The sequence below is a fragment of the Ahaetulla prasina genome, chromosome 6 (assembly GCF_028640845.1).
Source record: "Ahaetulla prasina isolate Xishuangbanna chromosome 6, ASM2864084v1, whole genome shotgun sequence".
Lineage (NCBI taxonomy): Eukaryota > Metazoa > Chordata > Lepidosauria > Squamata > Colubridae > Ahaetulla > Ahaetulla prasina.
In genome coordinates this window covers 60,518,032-60,539,972 of record NC_080544.1, presented here as the reverse complement: position 1 = coordinate 60,539,972, position 21,941 = coordinate 60,518,032, and the positions used below count along the sequence as shown (strand labels likewise).

Sequence of the window (21,941 nt, the reverse complement as noted above, 5' to 3'; positions counted from 1 at the left end):
TCACTTATTCACTTCCTTATTCACAATCATTTTCAAGCAGTAGACTTTGCCTATCATTTGCCTTCCTATCAAATCCCATCCAATTATCATCTGAACAACATCTCAAAACTGTAATATTTGTACTATGAAGTGGACTGCTGCTTGGATTATTTCCAGTGAAGGCAAAGCAAGTGGACTTTTTGAATCCAGGCAACCTGTTTCAAAAGGGCCCAAGGCCAAGCGCTATGAGAAAAATAAAAGCTGGTAGTTATTAGTTGGATTTAAGAACTGTATTAAAACCTCTTAGTGCAAATCCAACTTTTTTCATGCATAGCACTAAATCATTAAATGCAATGTCATATTAATGTGTGTAACAAATATGCTAGGGAGAGAAACAGTGAGAGAATACGAGTGTTTCAAATAACAACTTTTCATACAAATAATGTGTAGCAATAACCTAAAGCTTCCCTTCATTTCTAAAATAAGGTATGATGATACAGAAAGAATCCACATGCACACAGATAAAAGCTTTATGTCAAAGTAGCTTTTAGCTGGGCAAAGTTGCTATTTAGATGATCTGTTTGCCTTGACCCTCCCCCTCTCCCCAAAAAGACAGCCCTAGTCAGTACTAATCCTATGCTTCATACCTAATTGTATTATCAGATGAACCACTGACAACTAGTCTATCTCTATATTGTAGACATGCAATGCCTCGTTTGTGGCCATTTAAGGTACGAACAAATTCACAGGTACTTGTGTTCCATACCTATAAAAGAAACACAAGAAAGAAAAATGATTATTTGGAAATATTACATATATATAACAGGTATTTGTATGAGAAAGACTTATATTGATAATAGAACCAGAGTGATGAAGTGGTCAGTGTTGGGCTGGGATTGAGTGCAGCAAGTGGTGGCACAGTGGTTAGAATGCAGTATTACAGGCTAACTCAGTGGTCATTCCAGGAGTTCGATTCTGAACGGCTCAGGAACGACCATCTGGTCGGAACGACCATCTTCCGAGGTCAATAAAATGAGGACCCAGATTGTTAGGGCCAATATGCTGACTCAGTAAACTGCTCATAGAGAGGGCTGTAAAGCACTATGAAATGGTATATAAGGGCTATTTCTATTAAGGAGAGTGCAACAAATTGTGATTTAGTTTATGGACTTTAGGACAGTGACATGTTCTTTCAAATCTTACCTATTCACTGGGTTGCTTAGTTAAAGGTAGAATATTAATGAAATAAATACAATAAATAAATACATATTCAAAATCATACTGATTTCAAGATTTGCACCTTTATAGTTCTATCCCCTGATGCTGACACGATGTATTTGTCATCAAAGTCTACCACATTGACGGCTGCTCTGTGTCCAACCAGAACCCTTCGTAAAGTAATGTCTGTTGGGGAGGCCATGTCCCAAACAGCAATGGAACGATCTTTAGAACATGTAACCATCATCCCATTATTAAAGCGCAGGTGCAGTACCGCTTCACAATGATGGATCAACGTGTTGAGCATCTCACCAGTATTTACATCCCACACTCTGGAGTTCATGACAAAAGAGAAAATGGAAAAAAGAAGGCAATGAGTTTCTTATAGTAATTATAAACTTCCTATCACTACATGAAGTATCACAAACACGTAAATGTGTTACGTGTCAGCCTATAAGCTTACTTTGAGAGGAATGGTTTAAGTACTATGTATGAAATTAAAAAAAAATACAATAAAAGCACATTCTTTAATTTTATGAAATAGGACATTCTTACATTTGTTTTAAAAATATAAATAACAAAGGACATAGTCTGGCCAGCACTGAATTATGAACCTTTGACTGAGCTCATGTCTGAATCAAATTTAATTTTTCTATTAATTGTGTGGGATAGCTACAGAGACTACCTAATTCAAAATAACCCTACAGTACTGTTAATACTGTATTGACTGAATAGGGCAAATGAAAACATTTTTAACTAAATGGTTTGATATATTATATAGTGTTTCAAGAACTCCTGTCTTCAGAACAAATGGTGAGTTGCTGTGCTTTTGGGAATTATGCAGCATCTGAATGCTTCTCTAGAAGTTGTTATTCTAGAGCACGGATGTCAAACTCAAGGCCCGTGGTCTGTATCCGGCCTGCGAGGTGGTTGGATCTGGCCTGCGGGGCTGTCCTGGAAAATATAAGGTGCCATCCCACATTGCTTCAACCCAGTCTACCCATGTGGCTTCGGCTTGGTCTACCCAGTGCAAAGAGGAAACATGCCAGAAGTTTGGGGAGTGGCATCAAGATGGCCACGTCCACACAGTCTACCCCACACAGCCCTGATGCGGCCCTCAGTGAAATTGAGTTTGACACTGTTGTTCTAGAGTTTGATGGCGAACCTTTTTTTCAATGCATGACCCCTTGCTGCCCCATCCCCGCACTCCCCTGCGCATGCATGCACCATCCCTGTGCCCCGTTTTGGGCCTAGCAAGCCTCCCTGAAACCTCCAAAGGCCGAAAATGGCCCATTTCCAGACTTCTGGTAGGCCCCATAGCAGTGGTGATATGCTCCCGGTTTGGACTGTTTTGGCTGAGCCAGTAGCGATGACAGCCGGTGGTTTGGAGAACTGGCAGTGATGGCGGCTTGAGGCTCCGCCTACCTGCCTGGTTGTTGTTACTTCCTGGTTTTAACCAGGGAGTAACCTGTTTTTTATCCTCTGCGTATGTGCAGAAGAGTTGCACGTGCGCAGAGGGTCAGCACGCGCACTTCCGAACTGGTAGGGAAAGTAAGTAGATTTCACTCCTGCCCGGTGGGCCTGTTTTTCGCCCTACCCAGGCTCCAGAAACTTTCTTGGAGCCTGGGGAGTGTAAAAATGGCCTCCCCCGCCCCCTTGGAGGCCCTCCGGAGGCCGAAAATGCCCTCTCAGAGCTTCCATGCAAGCCCTATACTTACCTGGCATCCAAAATGTGCCGCATTGAGATTCCTGGGACGGGAGAGGCAGCGTGGGAGGGGCCAGCCAAAAATCAGCTGGCCGGTGTGCGCATATGCTCTGTAGCCAAGCTAAGGCAATGGCTCGCATGCCTGCAGATATGGCTCCGTGTGCCACAGTGCCATACGTTCGCTATCATGGTTCTAGAGCTTTTATCTTAATTTTAAAAATTATTGTAGAAAAGAATACTGGCAACATTAATAGATGAAAAGGATCTTTTGTACTTAGTAATCTAAGTGCTAAGCATCCTATTTTGGGTCTTTTTGCTTACATCTCTCTCTCTCTTTAAATTCATTTAGTTTCCAAAATGGATAGTTTAACAATATACAGAAATTTACACAGGAGGAAGGGCAGACAATGCCAGTGAGTCAAACAGGCTTTCTTCTATTTTCTAAATTATTGGTTATAGAAAAATGCTAGATACTTTAAGTGGTTGATTAAAATTGCATGTAAAAATTGAATTAACACTTTTAATTCAAAATATATTTTAAAATATAGCATATTTTACAGCCTGTTAAATAAAATTGTATATAAGCAAAAATTATTGATTCAGGCATTATGCTGATAATATTTTCTCAAGGAGAGTTATATTTATATATGTATATGGTGGTACATATGCATTGTTAAGTCTGAAATTGAGGATTTAAGCTTCTCATTTTCCAGCTTATTTTAATAAAAGCACATGGTACTTTTTCTACCTTTATAAATGCCTCCTGTCTTTTTTGTTTCAGAATGAAGTTTGACTTGAAGAATCACCAGTTCAGCATAGGAACTGTACAGTACTCACAATCATAAGCCAAGTAGTCTCACAATTCAAACTTCACTTTAGACATGAACTCACTAGAAAGTTACAAGTCTCAGCCATATCCCTCCCACTCATGCTTCTCATCATCTACAATATGGGGCTAACACTATTGTGAAATGAAATACACATACTATTTTTACAAACACATGAAGCTTAGATTCACTCATGCATGACAATTTCTTGCTTTGATTAAACTCATGTATAGGTAGCTCTCGACTTGCAATGGTGATTTGAACTGGAATTTGCATTCCTAATCAATGTGGTCATAAAGCACAACTGCACTCTTTGCAATTGCAAACCCTGTGGTCCCAGTTGCCATTGTCAGATAAGACAATTTTTTGCTGGCTTCTCACAAACAAGACAGTGGGGAAGCCAGCAGGAATTTTGAAGCAAGTGGAAGGCAAGTGACTGCTGTTAAGTAGGGGAAGGATACAAGAGGGTATTTGAGGTTGTGAGGAAGATATGGTAAGGTTCAGGGAGAGTATGAGAGTGGTACAGTATGGTTCAAGGTGGTGTAAATAGGATTTTGTGAAGTTATTAGGGAGATGCAGCAAGGGTTGGGGAGGACGTGTGAGAATGCATGAGTCGCTGGCACTGCGTAAATGCAGAAGGGTTGGGGGAGGTTGTGCAGATGAGGGAGATTTACCCCAGTGACTTGCAATCTTTCCTGACAGATGTAGGGAAGATCTCAAATTGTTATCACGTGATCGCAGGGCACTGCAACCAATTGTAAGTATGAGTCAGCTGCCAAGCACCAGATTGTGATCACATGATTTTGGAACTGTTGGAATGGACCTCCAAGGACCAATTGTAACCACCATTCATTCAGCATTTTGTAACTATGAACAACTGCTGAATTGTCGCAAGTCAAAGACTACCTCTAAGATAACCACAGCGCATTATAAATATAAAATATAAAAGGATGCCTATGTATAATGCTTGGAAACATTAACACAGTTCATTAAGTACAAGTAAGATCATATTATACAAGTACATCAAGAGTTGCACTGGGAACCAGTTTTCCGATCATAACTAACAATGCTTGTCTTAAAGCTATAGGTGGCACAAGAATTAGGTATCTTACAGATCGCTTTCTCTTTTATGGAGGCCTACTGGGTCTTCTTTTCTTTTGGGAGACCAGAAACTACTGGGGACAACATTTTCTCATAGTGCCTACAGGACACAGCATGTCTCCAACCAAGCTGTATTCATGATGCACTTACTGTGAATATTTTTAAAGCATTATTATTATTATTATTATTTATTAAATTTTTATACCGCCCTTCTCCCGAAGGACTCAGGGCGGTGTACAGCCAGAGATAAAAAGTTAATATACATACAATTTAAAACCAAAATTTAAAACTAAGCAAATTACAAAAGGCCAATATTAAAATTTAAAAATTTAAAAAACCCTAAGGCAATAAAAACCCAATTTAAAATTAATAACACTATTATGCCAGTCCCGCTTGAATAAATAGATGTGTTTTCAGCTCACGGCGAAAGGTCCGAAGATCAAATACTTGGCGTAAGCCAGGGGGAAGTTCATTCCAGAGCGTCGGGGCTCCAACAGAGAAGGCCCTGCTCCTGGGGGCCGCCAGCCGACATTGTTTGGCGGACGGCACCCTGAGAAGACCCTCTCTGTGGGAGTGTACAGGTCGGTGGGAGGCATAAGGTAACAGCAGGCGGTCTCGTAAGTACCCGGATCCCAAGCCATGGAGCGCTTTAAAGGTGGAGACCAAAAACTTGAAGCGCACCCGAAAGACCACAGGAAGCCAGTGCAAACTGCGTAGTAACGATGTTACATGGGAGCCACGAGTGGCTCCCATTACTACTCGCGCAGCCGCGTTCTGGACTAACTGCAGTCTCCGGGTGCACCTCAATGGCAGCCCCATGTAGAGAGCATTGCAATAATCCAACCGAGACGTAACCAGAGCATGAGTGACCGTGCATAAGGCATCCCGGTCAAGGAAGGGACGCAACTGGCGAACCAAGCGAACTTGGTAAAAGGCCCTCCTGGAGACGGCCACCAGGTGTTCATCAAAGGACAGCCATCCATCCAGGAGGACGCCCAAGTTGCGTACCACCTCCTTTGGGGCCAATAACTCGCCCCCAACAGTCAGCTGTGGGTGCAGCTGACTGTACCGGGGTGCCGGCATCCACAGGCACTCCGTCTTGGAGGGATTGAGCTTGAGTCTGTTTCTCCCCATCCATACCCGTACGGCTTCCAAACACCGGGACAGCACTTCGACAGCTTTGTTGGGGTGGTCCGGGGTGGAAAAGTACAGCTGAGTATCATCAGCGTACAGATGATGACTCACCCCGAAACCACTGATGACCTCCCCCAGCGGCTTCATATAGATGTTGAACAGGAGAGGTGAGAGAATCGACCCCTGAGGCACCCCACAAGTAAGGCGCCTCGCGGACGACCTCTGCCCCCGTCAACACCGTTTGCGACCGGTCAGAGAGATAGGAGGAGAACCACCGATAAACGGTGCCCCCCACTCCCAATCCCTCCAACTGGCGCAGCAGGATACCATGGTCGATGGTATCAAAAGCTGCCGAGAGATCTAACAGGACCAAGGCAGAGGAGCAACCCCTATCCCTGGCCCTCCAGAGGTCATCAATTACAATCTTTTCTATCACACCAATGTTTTCAGTGACACTTAGCTGGTGGAACCAATATAATAATTAGTTAATATCTGAGTTGAACTAGGGAGACTCAGGTTCAAGACAACACTTACCATGAAATTCACTGGATGACTTTGAATCTCCAATGTACCTCAGGGGACTGCTGTTGTTGGGATAATTAGTAAAGATGTGATAGAAATGCAAATATTAATACTAATAATTATTTTAATTTCTTTTATCTGTTTTGTTTGTTGGCAGAAGACTATATTAATAAGTTGTTTTAAAAATGTTTACTCTAATCACAATGACATAGTTTGGCGTGGTGGTTTATATTGGTTAGAAAGACATAACAAATAGATTTTTAAATGAATAGTTAGCTACCTGACAGTGGAATCTGAAGATCCAGTGATGATTACTCGCTCGTCATACTGGAGACAAAGAACTGACCCAGTGTGTCCAGTCAGAATCCTCTTGCATTCTAAGGTATTTTTGTCCCAGATCTAGGAAAACAAGAGAATACTAAGATTTTATCACAAAGTAACAGACTGCACTGCTATAGAGTCTCTTCTGTTTCCTACAACACAGCATTTTCTTTACTAAGGCAAACAGAACTTCTTTAAGTAGCACACGACGCACTTTGTATTCCACAGGCACTTTGGAGCAATATAAACTATCCTTAATATCTCTGTTTTTAATATGAACATCGTATTTACTCTTCTCATTAGGGAACAGAAAGACTTTAATTACTGAAGGACCAATAATATAGTTAGCCATGAATATCGCACAAGAAAATGAAGCTGGTATTATAGATGATCCTCCCTATTTGAAACTGATAAAAGAAAATCAATATATTTTTAAGTCAAACTCAGCTGAGATAGGATATGGAAAGTAGCTAATTTTTCTCATGCATTGCCTCTTCCAAATGAAGTTACACTTCACATTCTTTTGAAGAATAGGTCAATTTCATTATTATGCTGGCATTCTCTTGCAGAATAGATTTTGTATTCCATTATTGCACATCGGGGAACTCTCACCTTGATTGTATTGTCTCGTAGACCACTCACTATCTTCTGATCATCATACTGTAAACAATAAACACCTTTGCTAGTTTCACTTCTGCAGTGGATTCTTTGTAAGCTGTGCCTTCCACAACGCCAGTTTGATTCTATCGTCTGGGGAAGAGAGAAAAACAATTTTAAAATGTGGAACAAAAACATGGAAATTTTACATTGCTGCACTCATGGGACAAGAGAAGTGGCTCTAATGCTGAACCTATTTATCATTAGATACTCCCAAATGTGCAAGAAGAAAGGACAGTCTGTTTCCCCTCCCAGTCTTTAGCTTTCACAATGTATTAACTCTTGCTAAAATTTCACTGTCATTTCTAAAAATCAAAAGCACCAGCTATCTAGAATATAGTACCGTGAAATATAGGGTGTGAGTGACCATGCGTAAGGAGTCCCAGTCAAGGAAGGGGTGCAACTGGCGAATCAGGCGAACCTGATAAAATGCTCCCCTTAACTCCGAGAATGCCTGGAGAGAGGAATGATCCAAGATATCTTCTTGTGACCCAGCCATCCAGAATGGGACCACTCACCATGGCCATCTCACCATGGGCAATCCAGTGTGGCCATTTAGCTGCAGCCATCTTGCTGTGGCCAACTTGTTGTGGGACAATTCCATGCTGGATAACTCAGTGCAATAAATGTTATCCACCATTTTCTTCTACATTATTTCCATTGACAAAAATGGAAATAATGAAGAAGAAACAGTGGTAGATAACACTTATTGCATTGAGTTATCCTGTGTGGAATGTCCCATGGCAAGTTGGCCGAGGCAAAATGGTCACGGTGAATTGGCCATGGTGATTTGTTCTAGACCATGCCTATTAGTGAACTCTCTACCAAACCACCTAGTTTTAATCTGCTTCACTCTGTCTGGACAAAACTGAACAGAATTAGATGTGACACAGGAAGAAGTGCCTCTGGCCTCTATCAACGGGGGTGGAAAGATTCCTCTTGGTGCGACTGTGGTGTTGATATGCAAACTATTAAACATATTGTGCAAAACTCCCCATGGTGTGCATTCTCTGGTTCTTTAGAAGATCTGAATGAAATAATGCCACAGACAATCACTTGGATAGCTGAACTGAATATCCTGTTATGAGGCCGTTGTCATATCCCCGTAGAAATTTTGTATATAATTACATGGATTGTGTGTACATGTTTACTTCTCTTTGTCAAGTTTTCATCTTGTGCGAAATAAAAAGTTGCACCTAAAATTTTGAGGGGCCACCGAATGTGTATCTCTGCACTAAAATATCTGAACACCCTACAGTGAATAGAAATACTAATTATAAATTGATCTAGCCTAAAAGATATATAAGTGATTCAAAAGCAAACTAATGCATATTTATGTGAAGTAGACATGATTTTTTGGAAAATGTATAGGCTTTATATTCCTTTTTAATTCAAGGCAAATGCATATCACATTTGGCGGGAGGTAGAAAAGTCATAGATGAAGCAGTCCAAATGAATCCAAATGAAAGTTCTATAACCCATCCTACCCAGTGACTTCCTTCATGTGTTTTCTCTGACTCTTACCTCTATATCTTGTATAATTTTGGGATAAAGTGCTCTGTAAAATGAATTTGGTGGTATTATCCCATCAGGTGGTTTGTTTCTAAAAATATATTGTCCCCTTAAAGAAAGAAATGAAATAGTATTAATTTCAGTTGTCTAGTTTAGTTTTGTACAAAGTTGTTTAATATTTCAAACATTCCAACTGCTTGGTAGAGAGCAAGTTTTTTATAAAAAAATAGAAAAGATAATTTATTTTTCCCTTTAATATTGCCTTTTGAAATGGGGTAATTGCACCAGGAGGAAGATACCTAAACATTTTTCTCAGCAGATTATGAATAAAAAAAATAAAGGAGCTGTTGGAAAAATACCTATAGGTGTCAGTTTTGATAAGGAACGCATTTCTGTTAGTTGTCATTGGACAATAGGGGAAATAATTTGTTTTAATGTTAAAGCTAGTGTTGTAGGTCATAAATGCTTTAGGAGAAAGTTTCAAAATTTTCTTTCCACAGAGACTCTGATTTTCTTTAAGAAAATTGGTGAAACAATTTGCACCCATGGATGGCAACTTCCAAAGGTTAAATTCAGTGATATGCAACGCGTGGTATGTTGACCACATATAACATCTCAGCACTTTCCTTTCAGGTCTGCCTCAAGACTGTATCATTGAAACTGAGGAACCAGCTCCCACACTATGGTCACAAATGTTTCCTATTTTTAAATAAACAAACAATGCAAGTAATCCTTGACTTACAAGTTCATTTACATTATTGAAAAACTGCACTCACAACTCGTGCCTGAAATTACAGGCATTGTAGTACCTCTCTGGTCATGGGTTCAAAACTCAGGCATCTGGCAGCCTGCCTGCACTTATGACCACCAAGGTTTTCTAGCTCCTCAACCTACCTATTTTTCCCTGTCTGCCCTTTGGCCATCCTTGTGGGTTGGCAAATAGCCCAAGAAAGCCAAAGCCAGCCCAGGCCAGTCCCAGCAGTTGCCCACATCACCCTATACTCTGGGATACCTACTGCCATGTGCTCTCATGCCCCAGCTCACCTTCTTCATTTTTTTTGTTCCTGCTGCTGCTGAGGCATGCTTGGCCTGGCTGCTGGGCCCAATGTTCAGCTGCAGAAAGAAAGAAAAAAAGAAAAAAAAAAAAAAGCCAAAAGCAGTCCCTGAGTGGCAATGTGTCAAAAACACCCTTGCAAAAAGGTTCCTGGAGCAGGGTGCACCAAAATGCCCCTCTTTTCTATATTCATAAAAATCAGCTGTGGATCAGGATTAGAAAGTGTTCTGGAAGCAGAGGACAGCTAGAGATTGAGACTGCCCCTCACAACAGAATTGGAAGCCAGGTGGATTTTGGTAGTGCAAGAGTTAATCTCTGAGACACTTCTCTTACCTGTTGTTCCACTGTGTTTTCCTGACTTCCAATCTTATGGGGGAGGAGTATGTTCCTATTCGTGAGGGTGGCTCTATTGATACGGTACGTGGGAGAGGCAGGTATGGCGGAAGCGAGGGGTCATATCGATTTCCGGGAGCGCATGCTCGATGTTTGAAAGCGATCACGCGCTCTGACCCCTTGGACTTCTCCCGTTCCCCGGATGGTCAGGATCCTCAGAGCTTGGGCCTTCGGTTGATGTTGTGCAATGCTCGGTCCGTGGTGAACAAAGCCCCCCTCATCTGTGATCTTATACAGGGGGGCTCCGCGGACCTTATGGGCATCACGGAGACCTGGTTGGGCACAGAAGGGGGGGTGCCCCTTGGGGAAATGTGCCCACCAGGTTTCCGAGCATTCCATCAACCGAGGGATCAAGGTAGGGGTGGGGGGGGTGGCGGTTGTTATAAAAGAAAGTCTGGAGCCGAGGGAGACCACTGTTCCTCAGATTGCCGGTTGTGAATCCCTCCTTGTGAAGTGGGGCCATAGGGGTCAGTTGGGCTTGTTAGTCACGTACCTGGCTCCTTGCTGCGTGACGACAGCCCTGCCCGAGTTGTTGGAGGTGGTTGCCGGGGTGGCGGTTGAGACCCCAAGACTTATGGTCATGGGGGACTTTAACCTGCCTTCTTCCAGCACATCATCAGCATCGGTTCGGGAGTTCATGGCCTCCATGACGGCCATAGACCTGACTCAAGTAGTGGATGGCCCCACCCACATTGGGGGAGGCACACTGGATTTGATTTTTATCTCTGGTCAGTGGATGAGTGATCTGTTTTTAGGAGATGTAGTCATTGAGCCGTTGTCATGGTCAGATCACTCTCTCCTTCGTCTAGATTTTCAGACCGCCATCCAACCACCGCAGGGAGACGGGACCAATACGGTGGTTCTGTCCCAGGCGCCTGATGGACCCGGAGAGGTTCCTGACGGAGCTTGGGCCATTCCCTGAAGATCTTGTCCATGGCACGGCTGAAGAACTAGTCACGGCTTGGGAACGAGCCGCGGCTGGGGCTTTAGACCGTGTCGTGCCTTTGCGGCCTCTGACCCAGCGTAGGTCTCAACCAGCTCCTTGGTTCTCTGAGGAGCTGAGGGAGATGAAATGCCGGAGAAGATGCCTAGAGAGTGTTTGGAGATCCAGCCGTTCGGAGGCTGATCGGACACTAGTTAGGTCTTTTAGTAGGAGCTACCTGGTGGCACTGAAGGAAGCGAGACATTCCTTCGTCTCCTCCCTCATTGCGTAGGCAGATAACTGCCCGGCCGCCCTGTTTCGGGTGACCCGCTCTCTCCTTCAACAGGGGGTGCGGGATGACCCGTTACAAGGGCGAGCCGAGGAGTTTAACGGTTATCTATACGATAAAATCGCTCAGCTTCGGGATGGTCTGGATCAAAATTGCGTGGATCCAGGTGAGATGTTAGAGACCCGTCTTGTCGAAACTGTTTGGGATGGATTTGATCCTGTGGCTCCCGAGGACATGGACAGGTTGCTGGGGAGGTTGAACGCCACCACATGTTTACTGGACCCGTACCCCTCCTGGTTGGTGCTGGCCACACAGGAGGTGACACGAGGCTGGCTCCGGGAGATTATAAATGCTTCTTTGTTGGAGGGGGTCGTCCCCGCCGCCTTGAAAGAGGTGGTGGTGAGACCCCTCCTCAAGAAGCCCTCCCTGGATCCAGCTGTTTTAGGTAATTATCGTCCAGTCTCCAACCTTCGCTTTACGGCGAAGGTTGTAGAGAGTGTGGTGGCATGTCAATTACCCCAGTACCTGGATGAATCTGTCTATCTAGACCCGTTCCAGTCCGGCTTCCGGCCCGGTTATAGCACGGAGACGGCTTTGGTCGCGTTGGTTGATGATCTCTGGAGGGCCAGGAATAGGGGTTTTTCCTCTGCCCTGGTCCTATTAGACCTCTCAGCGGCTTTTGATACCATCGACCATGGTATCCTGCTGCGCCGGTTGGAGGGGTTGGGAGTGGGAGGCACCGTTTATCGGTGGTTCTCCTCCTATCTCTCCGACCGGTCGCAGACGGTGTTGACAGGGGGGCAGAGGTCGTCCCCGAGGTACCTCACTTGTGGGGTGCCGCAGGGGTCGATTCTCTCGCCCCTTCTGTTCAACATCTATATGAAGCCGCTGGGTGAGATCATCAGTGGCTTCGGGGTGAGATATCATCTGTACGCTGATGATACTCAGTTGTACTTCTCCACCCCGGGCCATCCCAATGAAGCTATCGACGTGCTGTCCCGGTGCCTGGAAGCCGTACGGGTCTGGATGGGGAGAAACAGGCTCAAACTCAATCCCTCCAAGACGGAGTGGCTGTGGATGCCGGCACCTCGGTACAGTCAACTGCAGCCGCAGCTGACTGTTGGGGGCGAGTTATTGGCCCCGATGGAAAGGGTCCGCAACTTGGGCGTCCTCCTGGATGGACAGCTGTCTTGTCTTTCGAAGATCATTTGACGGCCGCCTCCAGGAGAGCTTTTTACCAGGTTCACCTGGTTCGCCAGTTGCACCCCTTTCTAGACCGGGGTGCCCTATGCACGGTCACTCATGCGCTCGTTACATCTCGCTTGGATTATTGCAATGCTCTCTACATGGGGCTCCCCTTGAAGAGCATCCGGAGGCTTCAGTTGGTTCAGAACGCAGCTGCGCGGGTAATAGAGGGAGCCCCTCGTGGCTCCCACGTGACACCTCTCCTGCGCAGACTGCACTGGCTACCTGTGGCCTCTCGGGTGCACTTCAAGGTTTTGGTGACCATCTTCAAAGCGCTCCATGGCATAGGGCCGGGTTACTTACGGGACCGCCTGCTGCCACCGACTACCTCCCACCGACCTGTACGCTCTCACAGGGAGGGACTCCTCAGGGTGCCGTCTGCCAGGCAGTGCCGACTGGCGACACCCAGGGGAAGGGCCTTCTCTGTGGGGGCTCCCACCCTCTGGAACGAGCTCCCCCCAGGATTACGTCAACTTCCCGACCTCCAAACCTTCCGCCGCGAGCTTAAGACACATCTATTTATCCGTGCAGGGCTGGCCTAGGGTTTGATTTTTTATAAATTGAATTTTAATGGGGTTTTGTATTTTAACTATAGTTTTAAATTTGGCCTAATGGAATAAGTTTTTTAAATGTTGTTTTAACATGTATTTATATTATATTTTATGTTTTATAAGGCTGTAAACCGCCCTGAGTCCTTTGGGAGATAGGGCGGTATAAAAGTTTGAATAATAATAATAATAATAATGGTGGAAGAAGCAGTAGGCTGGAGATGGGCATGGTGCACGGGTCAGCATACTGTAAGTCCTTGGCATGGAGAGCAAGTGAAATGAATGGGCACTGATGTTAAACTCAGCTGATTGAAGGGTACCAGCCAAGGTGCTTTGAAGTCAGCTCAATGTCAAAGAACAGAGATTGACTGAAGAATGTATGCAGGGCAACAATGCCCAAAAAGACATTTTGACATGCTGAGCCCCAGGAGCTTTTTTACAAAGGAGTACTTGGGTATGTTGCCACTCAAAGATTGCTTTCAGCATTTTTTTTTCTGCATCTGAAGCCTAGCCCGGCCCAGCAATTCCTTTCAGCAACAGAAGCAAGAAAATGAAGCTGGGATGGTGCAGCACAGGGCAGCAGGGGTCTTGGAGTGCAGGATAGCAAGGCTGACCACAGCTGGGACTAAGTTGGTGCTGGGCACAGCTTACTGTAACATAGCAAGTAACTCCAGAGCCACATTGTTCTGAGGCTGCTTGCTGAGTCACAAGGCAGAGTGCAGGTTGGCCAAAGGGCAGAGATGAGGAGAGACAGGTGAGTAGGATGAGTTGGAGGCAGCCTCTTACCTTACTGAGGCTCAGCGCTGGGAGAAACCTTAACCACAATGGCTTTGACTGGGGCAGGTAGTCACTTACCGACCCATAATTCATAGGTAAAAACTGCAATGGGGGGTGGGATGCTGGGATTACCATTGTTGTGGTCACATGATGTCTTACTTTACAACTGCATCACCATATGACAATAATCCCAGTCCCAACTGAGGTTGAGGACTACTATAAAATGGATATATTGCTTCTAATAGTTTGCACAATAAATAACTTTAATGAAAATATTCAAACCCTCAAATATGAAAAAAAAAGCCAATAAACCCTATGTCCTGTAATGTGTTGCTAGAGAGGAATAATATTTTTCCCCATTTGCAATTCACCAAGAAACACTATTCTGCAATCTTCTCTAGACTGGTTTTTAAAAATTACATAAATTGCTTCTATTACCATAGGGACATTTAAATAAGAGAATGACATCAGGAGAGTACCTTGGTGAGCAGCATATTCTTTACAGTTCAATTGTTTTGAGGCCAAGTCCCATAGTAAAATTATCAGTCAATTCGCAGTATTACAAATACTAGCTAATACTAGCTAATGGTAAACAGCAAGGCTTCTTCTTCGAACTAATTTGGTTTTGGAATGGATGTGATTTGAAAATCAATGGGATCAAATTTCTCCAAAGGCATAGTTTTAAAAATATTCTCATTTTAAAATTAAAAGGCTACTCAGTATTGTGCAGAAACAAAGAACTCCACAATGGATATTTTTATGTCTGTAAAACTGAAGTGGACACAAATCCATAAGTACAATCCTGGCATCTGATGTATGACACCTAAATCTCTACTCTCCCTTTTATAACTGTCTTGTAATAATTCTCAGACCAGTTTATTCCACCTATAAATCTCTCCCTTCCTATACCCTTGAAACTGTATTAAGAAGCCTCTTTGTACATGAGATGGCCTGACACATGAAAAATATACTGTTTAAAAAATTACAAGAGTGGTAAAAATTTGAATAAAACAACCCATTGAAAACTTCTAATCTTAAATTTCCCAAAATACATTTTGAGGAATTGCAAGGTTTTAATGATGTGAAGAATATTAGGAAACTGAAATGCTGGGATTTCCTGAGAATATATTAGTAAATAAAACATTCAGCTAGGTTACAAAATGATTTATCACCAACATATTTTCTACATATCATATTGGGTATATGTTATTTTACATCTTGGGCTTTTGACAGCTTATTACTATTTTACATTTTCATGCTGGGAAGTAGAAACTACAGAAGACATGCTACTTGATTATTCCTTTGCAGCTATAATGAATCAGTCTTGTTAAATCTATTAACCAACTGATAAAAAAAATAAAAAGATAGAATAAGGAAAGAAACACATATGGTTTAAAAATCATATGAAAGTGACTGTGGACTGTATAGGCAGCTTTCGGGGAGAGAAAAAAAAACCAATTTACTGAGAAATTAAACAGAATGAAATAATATGTGGCACAGGGGCACTGACCCTCATCAGATTTCATGCTGACTGCATTTCTCTAGCAAAGAATAACATTTTTCAAACCTCCATTTGTTATATGTGGGCAGCTCAGCAATCTAAAAATATTTGCTTTGTTATATACCGTAGTACCAAACATATCTTTTGCTTTAATAATTGTTTCTTCTAAGGAGAATCAAAGAGGATAGTGATATAGCTTAGGTAAATATTAATAATAATAATAACAACAGAGTTGGAAGGGACCTTGGAGGCCTTCTAGTCCAACCCCCTGCCTAGGCAGGAAACCCTACACCATCTCAGACAGATGGTTATCCAACATTTTCTTAAAAATTTCCAGTGTTGGAGCATTCACAACTACTGAAGGCAAGTCGTTCCACTGATTAATTGTTCTAACTGTCAGGAAATTTCTCCTTAATTCTAAGTTGCTTCTTTCCTTATCAGTTTCCACCCATTGCTTCTTGTTCTACCCTCAGGTGCTTTGGAGAACAGCCCGACTCCCTCTTCTTTGTGGCAACCCCTGAGATATTGGAACACTGCTATCATGTCTCCCCTTAGAAAGTGGGTTGTCAATATTCAATATCAACCCCTTAGAAAGTGGGTTGTCAATACAACCCACTTTCTAGGGCTAAAGAATTTTTTTTTTAATCCCATGTTTGGCACAGAACTTTAGGAAATAAATTTCTAATGTTATCGGAAAAGTGATAGAACTGCTGCTTTTACCACTTTATGTGTTGTCTACCTATCATTAAGATCTCCACAAATGGAATTTGATTTAATTCTTAAATTAAACCACATTTCCCTATGTTAAGTTTTAAAGATGCAGATAATTGTGATTTTCATGTTTGCTGTTAAAAATGCCATGAAAAAAGCAATTTGGTACACTTGCTCCTAAAACTGGGTGCAGAATTGCATTTTAGAAAAACCTAAGAATATTTCACAAGCTTTATTTTTTTTCTTAATCTATTGAATGTCAACATATTAATGATATCAAAGCTTTTAATAGAATTTGCACTTGCAAATTGTGGCAGTATTATTATTATTGTTTAAATAAATAGAAGCTAAAATGGCTTGGCTATCACTTTGTCTTGTTTATGAAATATTTATATCCAAATATCTCACAGAAAACTATGGAGGCCCAATGAATAGAAAATTGTGTATTAAAGGGGTTATCCCAGGAGGGAAGCATCTAATAAAATGTTAATAGTAGAACATCAGACTTGGTCCTGCATATGAAATAGATGATGTATAATATCTGAATTTCAGATGCTAATTGCTTAGTAGTCAGTATTCCAGTATTCCATATTTTATGAGCAAAGATTACATCTCCACAAATGGAATTTGATTTAATTCTTAAATTAAACCACATTTCCCTATGTTAAGTTTTAAAGATGCAGATAATTGTGATTTTCATGTTTGCTGTTAAAAATGCCATGAAAAAAGCAATTTGGTACACTTGCTCCTAAAACTGGGTGCAGAATTGCATTTTAGAAAAACCTAAGAATATTTCACAAGCTTTATTTTTTTTCTTAATCTATTGAATGTCAACATATTAATGATATCAAAGCTTTTAATAGAATTTGCACTTGCAAATTGTGGCAGTATTATTATTATTGTTTAAATAAATAGAAGCTAAAATGGCTTGGCTATCACTTTGTCTTGTTTATGAAATATTTATATCCAAATATCTCACAGAAAACTATGGAGGCCCAATGAATAGAAAATTGTGTATTAAAGGGGTTATCCCAGGAGGGAAGCATCTAATAAAATGTTAATAGTAGAACATCAGACTTGGTCCTGCATATGAAATAGATGATGTATAATATCTGAATTTCAGATGCTAATTGCTTAGTAGTCAGTATTCCAGTATTCCATATTTTATGAGCAAAGATTACATCTCCAAATGCAAAGGTCTGCTAAAAAAAACAGTTGATATCCTATTCATAACATCTATTTCTGAGTTCTAGAAACTTGTTTATTCGTTATATAGTAATTGGATTTTGATTATTCTTTAGGTATGTGTCACAGACTGATCTTAGTTGTGGGATGGAAGAATATTATACCTGACTGGTTTTAATATATACACATCCCACCACTCAAATCCCTAAAAGGTGTTACATCTATTTGTTACATTGGTTTCAAATGGTGTAATATGAGAATTGTAAAGTGTAATAGACTCCGTTAAATCCTGTGGCGCATTCTTTGCCTTTGTGCCTCTAGGCTAGCAAATGAAATATATTCTGGAGAAAAGTGCTAGTTGAGAAGAAAAAGGTGCAGTTAAAAAAAAAGATGAGCTATCAGGAGTTTTGACAGAATGGTGCATCTGACATTAGATAAATCTGATAAAAAACTCTCTATGCCATCAGTATGGCAATCCACTCTCAATGCTAGATCCAGATTTTGATCCTTTAAGGACAGTGAAACCTTTTCCAGAACAAGCATGCAAATCCTGCAGATTCTGGATTTGAAGTGGCCATAAAGGACCAATAAAATTTCTGTGCTAAGAGAAAATATTTTCCCACCAAATATTTGAGTTCTGGTTCGGAGAGAAACTACTTTAATGAAGCAGCAGCAGCAGCTGAGAGAATGACCACCAGGAAACATAGGACCAATAACTAGAGAATAATGGGAACAGAGATGACTTTTCAGAGTCATCTGAAAAGAAAAACACTAAAATTACTGCCTATATCAGAAAGAAGCAGTGCAGTGGGGACGGCTGAAGTCCCACCATAGCAATACTAGGTCAGTATTGTTAAGAGACAGCACAGATGAACCTCTTATGAGGAAACATGGTGGTAATCTCTGTTGCTTGTGAAGAAGTGCTTTTGTTTTACCAGAGTCCTACCCAGCTTGCCTTTACTTAGTGACTACATTAAGGATAGTTTTTGGATGGGCATGAGGGAGAAAGATAAGAAAGAAATTGGGGCCTGAAAAATATTCACGTCAGTAGTCTTTTAAGAAAACCTACTGCCTTAAGTGAGCAGCTAAATAGTTGTACCCTGCCTCCTGATGAAAGTGATGTGCCTGCTGCCAGCGGCTTCTGGAATGAATTCTAGAATCAAGAGAAAACATATATCCTCAGAAAATAGTAACTAACAGACAAAATAAGAAATACATAGCAAAAATTAAAAGGTATTCTCCAATTTTCAGATAAAATGATCAATCTATCACTGGCAACTACATCCCCTACTGAGCAGATATATGTTTGATACTTCTCACCATCCTCTTCGCTCCGCCAAACCCCTCCACAATGAGTCGGTACGGACCATTCTCTCAATCAGTTTCTTCCACAGCATACCATCAGACGTCACCCGGTACCATTCCTTGCATACTAGTTCAACAGAACACAAAGATTTGGCATCCAAATATGACAGAATGTTCTCAGCAATGTGATCCAGGCCTTGAGCTGGAAGAAAAGTAGTTAGTGATCACTGGGGAGCCTGCTAGGAGATCGTAAGTTACAAACACATTTTCATCCTCATCATTGCTCATTCCATTTTTTGTATTAAGAACTGGAATGTCTGGATAGAAAAGAGTCTCATGTTAAGTTCAACAACGAGTAACTTCCTTTGGGTAAGAAACAGCAAAGCATTTAAGATGATAAAGAATTCAGGAAGTCATTCCAATCTATTTCTATTGGTTTTAGTACTAGAGGGATGTTCGACAGAAGACTTTTCTCACTTGATGCATTCTACAACATCTTGGTATATTAGGAACATTTCTCATTTTGCTACTATAGCTTTTCTTTTATTCCAACAGTTCAAATGCTACTTTGTGCTAAAATTAAAGGCTTTTGATGCAATGAAGAATATATGTTCCTACCATAATATGAACTCCCAAGTAGTAGTATCTAGCAAGAATAGTGATGAGATTGTAAAAGGTATCTGTCTGTCTGTCACTTATTTAGTTTTAAAAGAAAACACATACAATTGAACGTTGACAATTGTGATGTTCTGCCATTTTGGGGAAACTAGAATATGAGAATTTCATATATTGCTGATGTTCTACCGAAGAAAATGTAAGCAGACTACAATTAATTAATCATTAAATTACAATTAATCTAATCATTACAAAAAATAAATGTTTGGAAGAATCAAGTTTTTCAAACCTATACATAAAATCTTTACAGACTGAGTACTCTACTATCTACATCTACAATATACTCTGTAAATGATCAGCAAGGGGTTTCTTTTCCCTATATGTAATATCTGGACTGAGTTGCCTCTTATTCCCCTGTAGCTATCCTTTCTGGGAATCTACCTTCTTACTGCATTCCATCACACAAGGCTAAATACAAGCCGAGTATGTAAATACTTTATAGAATTAAAAGAACAGATAGTGTATCTCAAATTGAGAATATACCATTGTCAATAATTTTAAGGAAGTCATCTATGAGCTGCTGATGCAGTTCTACAGAGGGATTATTGAGTCTGTCATCTGTACCTCTATAACTGTCTGGTTTGGTTCTGCAACCCAACAAGACAGACAGAGACTTCAGAGGATAATTAGAATTGCAGAAAAAACAATTGCTAATAACCTGCCTTCTATTGAGGACTTGAATACTGCACGAGTCAAAAAAAAGGGCTGTGGAAGTATTTACAGACCCCTCACATCCTGGACACAAACTGTTTCAACTCCTACCCTCAAAACGACACTACAGAGCACTGCACACCAGAACAACTAGACACAAGAACAGTTTTTTCCCGAAGGCCATCACTCTGCTAAACAAATAATTCCCTCAACACTGTCAGACTATTTACTGAATCTGCACTACTATTAATCGTTTCATAGTTCCCATCGCCAATCTCTTTCCACTTATGACTGTATGACTATAACTTGTTGCTGGCAATCCTTATGATTTATATTGATATATTGATCATCAATTGTGTTGTAAATGTTGTACCTTGATGAACGTATCTTTTCTTTTATGTACACTGAGAGCATATGCACCAAGACAAATTCCTTGTGTGTCCAATCACACTTGGCCAATAAAAAAAAATCTAAAAATTCTATTCTTTTATGTACACTGAGGGCATATGTACCAAGACAAATTCCTTGTGTGCCCAATCACACTTGGCCAATAAAAATTCTATTCTATTCTATTCTATTCTATTCTATTTGCTTTAGGTCAATTCATAGTTGCTCAGAGTATTTACTGAACATTTCACATGAGATCAAATGCTTCATTTCTGCTCTTGTTACAACTGACCTAGAAACTGAGACTCATTGATTAATAGCAATGGTTCAGCATGTAAAGCAACAAGTATATTTTGGGATGCTCAAGATCATATGCCTATACTTAAGTAAGCAGATACATAAAAGGCTTCTATCAGATGATTCTTAACAGGATTAAGCAGGATATTATGTACCAAGTGTTTCCTGTTCAGGACAGACAGGCCAAAAAAAAAAAAATCTCAATAATGACCTTCTCAAGCATCTGAGTAATTTTTATTTCTTTCTGTCATGGTCTCCTCCAGAAAATTCATTAAGTACAAATTGGGGAGAGAAAAGTAACATTTAAAAGATAATTCCTTCAAGGCAAGTAAAAGGACAACTAAAACAGTTACGCTGCAGTATGAAGAAGACAACAACGTTCACAACATGACAAATGCTTTCTGCTAAATAGTTATCATGTGGAGGAAAGTGTCAATCTGTAGACAGTAAGGATTACTTCTGCTTCAGCTAACAGTGATTAACATCACTAATGTTTATATGTATTTATTATGTATGTATATAAATGAATGTGCCAATAACTGAAAGACAATTGATCGATTGTTGCAGGCTCATCAAAGAAAAAGTCCAGTGAAGCATAAACGTTATGACAAGTAAGAAGATCCAGAACAACAATGTAAGCCAAAATAATTTAAATTTCTGGCAGAAAATGCACTTCCAAATAAAAATGAGTACATCTCTTTGTATGCTCCAAGTAGAATACCTGGTAATGCTGTGATGAAGTCCCTCTGCAACATAGGTTTCAAGTATGAATTTATGTGCCCATGTTGATAATGACACATCTGAGAGATGAGATGTTCCACAAATTCTACCTGGTCAGACTCTGACCACTGCTCAAAATACTTGATGCAGAGCTCTTTTTCTTTTTCATAGCTTGCAGACAGCTTTCTTTGTTTTGGCACAATCATGCTTGAAGTACCATTGGCAAGTTTTGTCTATGGAAGAAAGGAACATAAACAAAAAATTAGTTTTAAAGCAGCAATAATCGGGAATTTTTAGAAAACAAT

At 41.1% G+C, this 21,941-nt stretch overlaps 1 protein-coding gene across 13 annotated transcripts in view; it reads right to left on the bottom strand.

The window, feature by feature from the left end:
- Positions 1–21,941, bottom strand: part of BTRC (beta-transducin repeat containing E3 ubiquitin protein ligase) — a 215,185-nt gene that overhangs the window by 32,594 nt on the left and 160,650 nt on the right. For all 13 annotated transcript variants that reach the window (XM_058187726.1, XM_058187722.1, XM_058187728.1 and 10 more), the window contains 7 exons: positions 21,638–21,869; positions 18,922–19,108; positions 8,989–9,085; positions 7,420–7,557; positions 6,767–6,885; positions 1,280–1,529; positions 627–745 (listed from right to left, as the gene is read on the bottom strand). In XM_058187726.1, the coding sequence (XP_058043709.1) occupies positions 627–745; positions 1,280–1,529; positions 6,767–6,885; positions 7,420–7,557; positions 8,989–9,085; positions 18,922–19,108; positions 21,638–21,869 (1,142 nt within the window). The remainder of the gene's footprint in view (positions 1–626; positions 746–1,279; positions 1,530–6,766; positions 6,886–7,419; positions 7,558–8,988; positions 9,086–18,921; positions 19,109–21,637; positions 21,870–21,941) is intronic.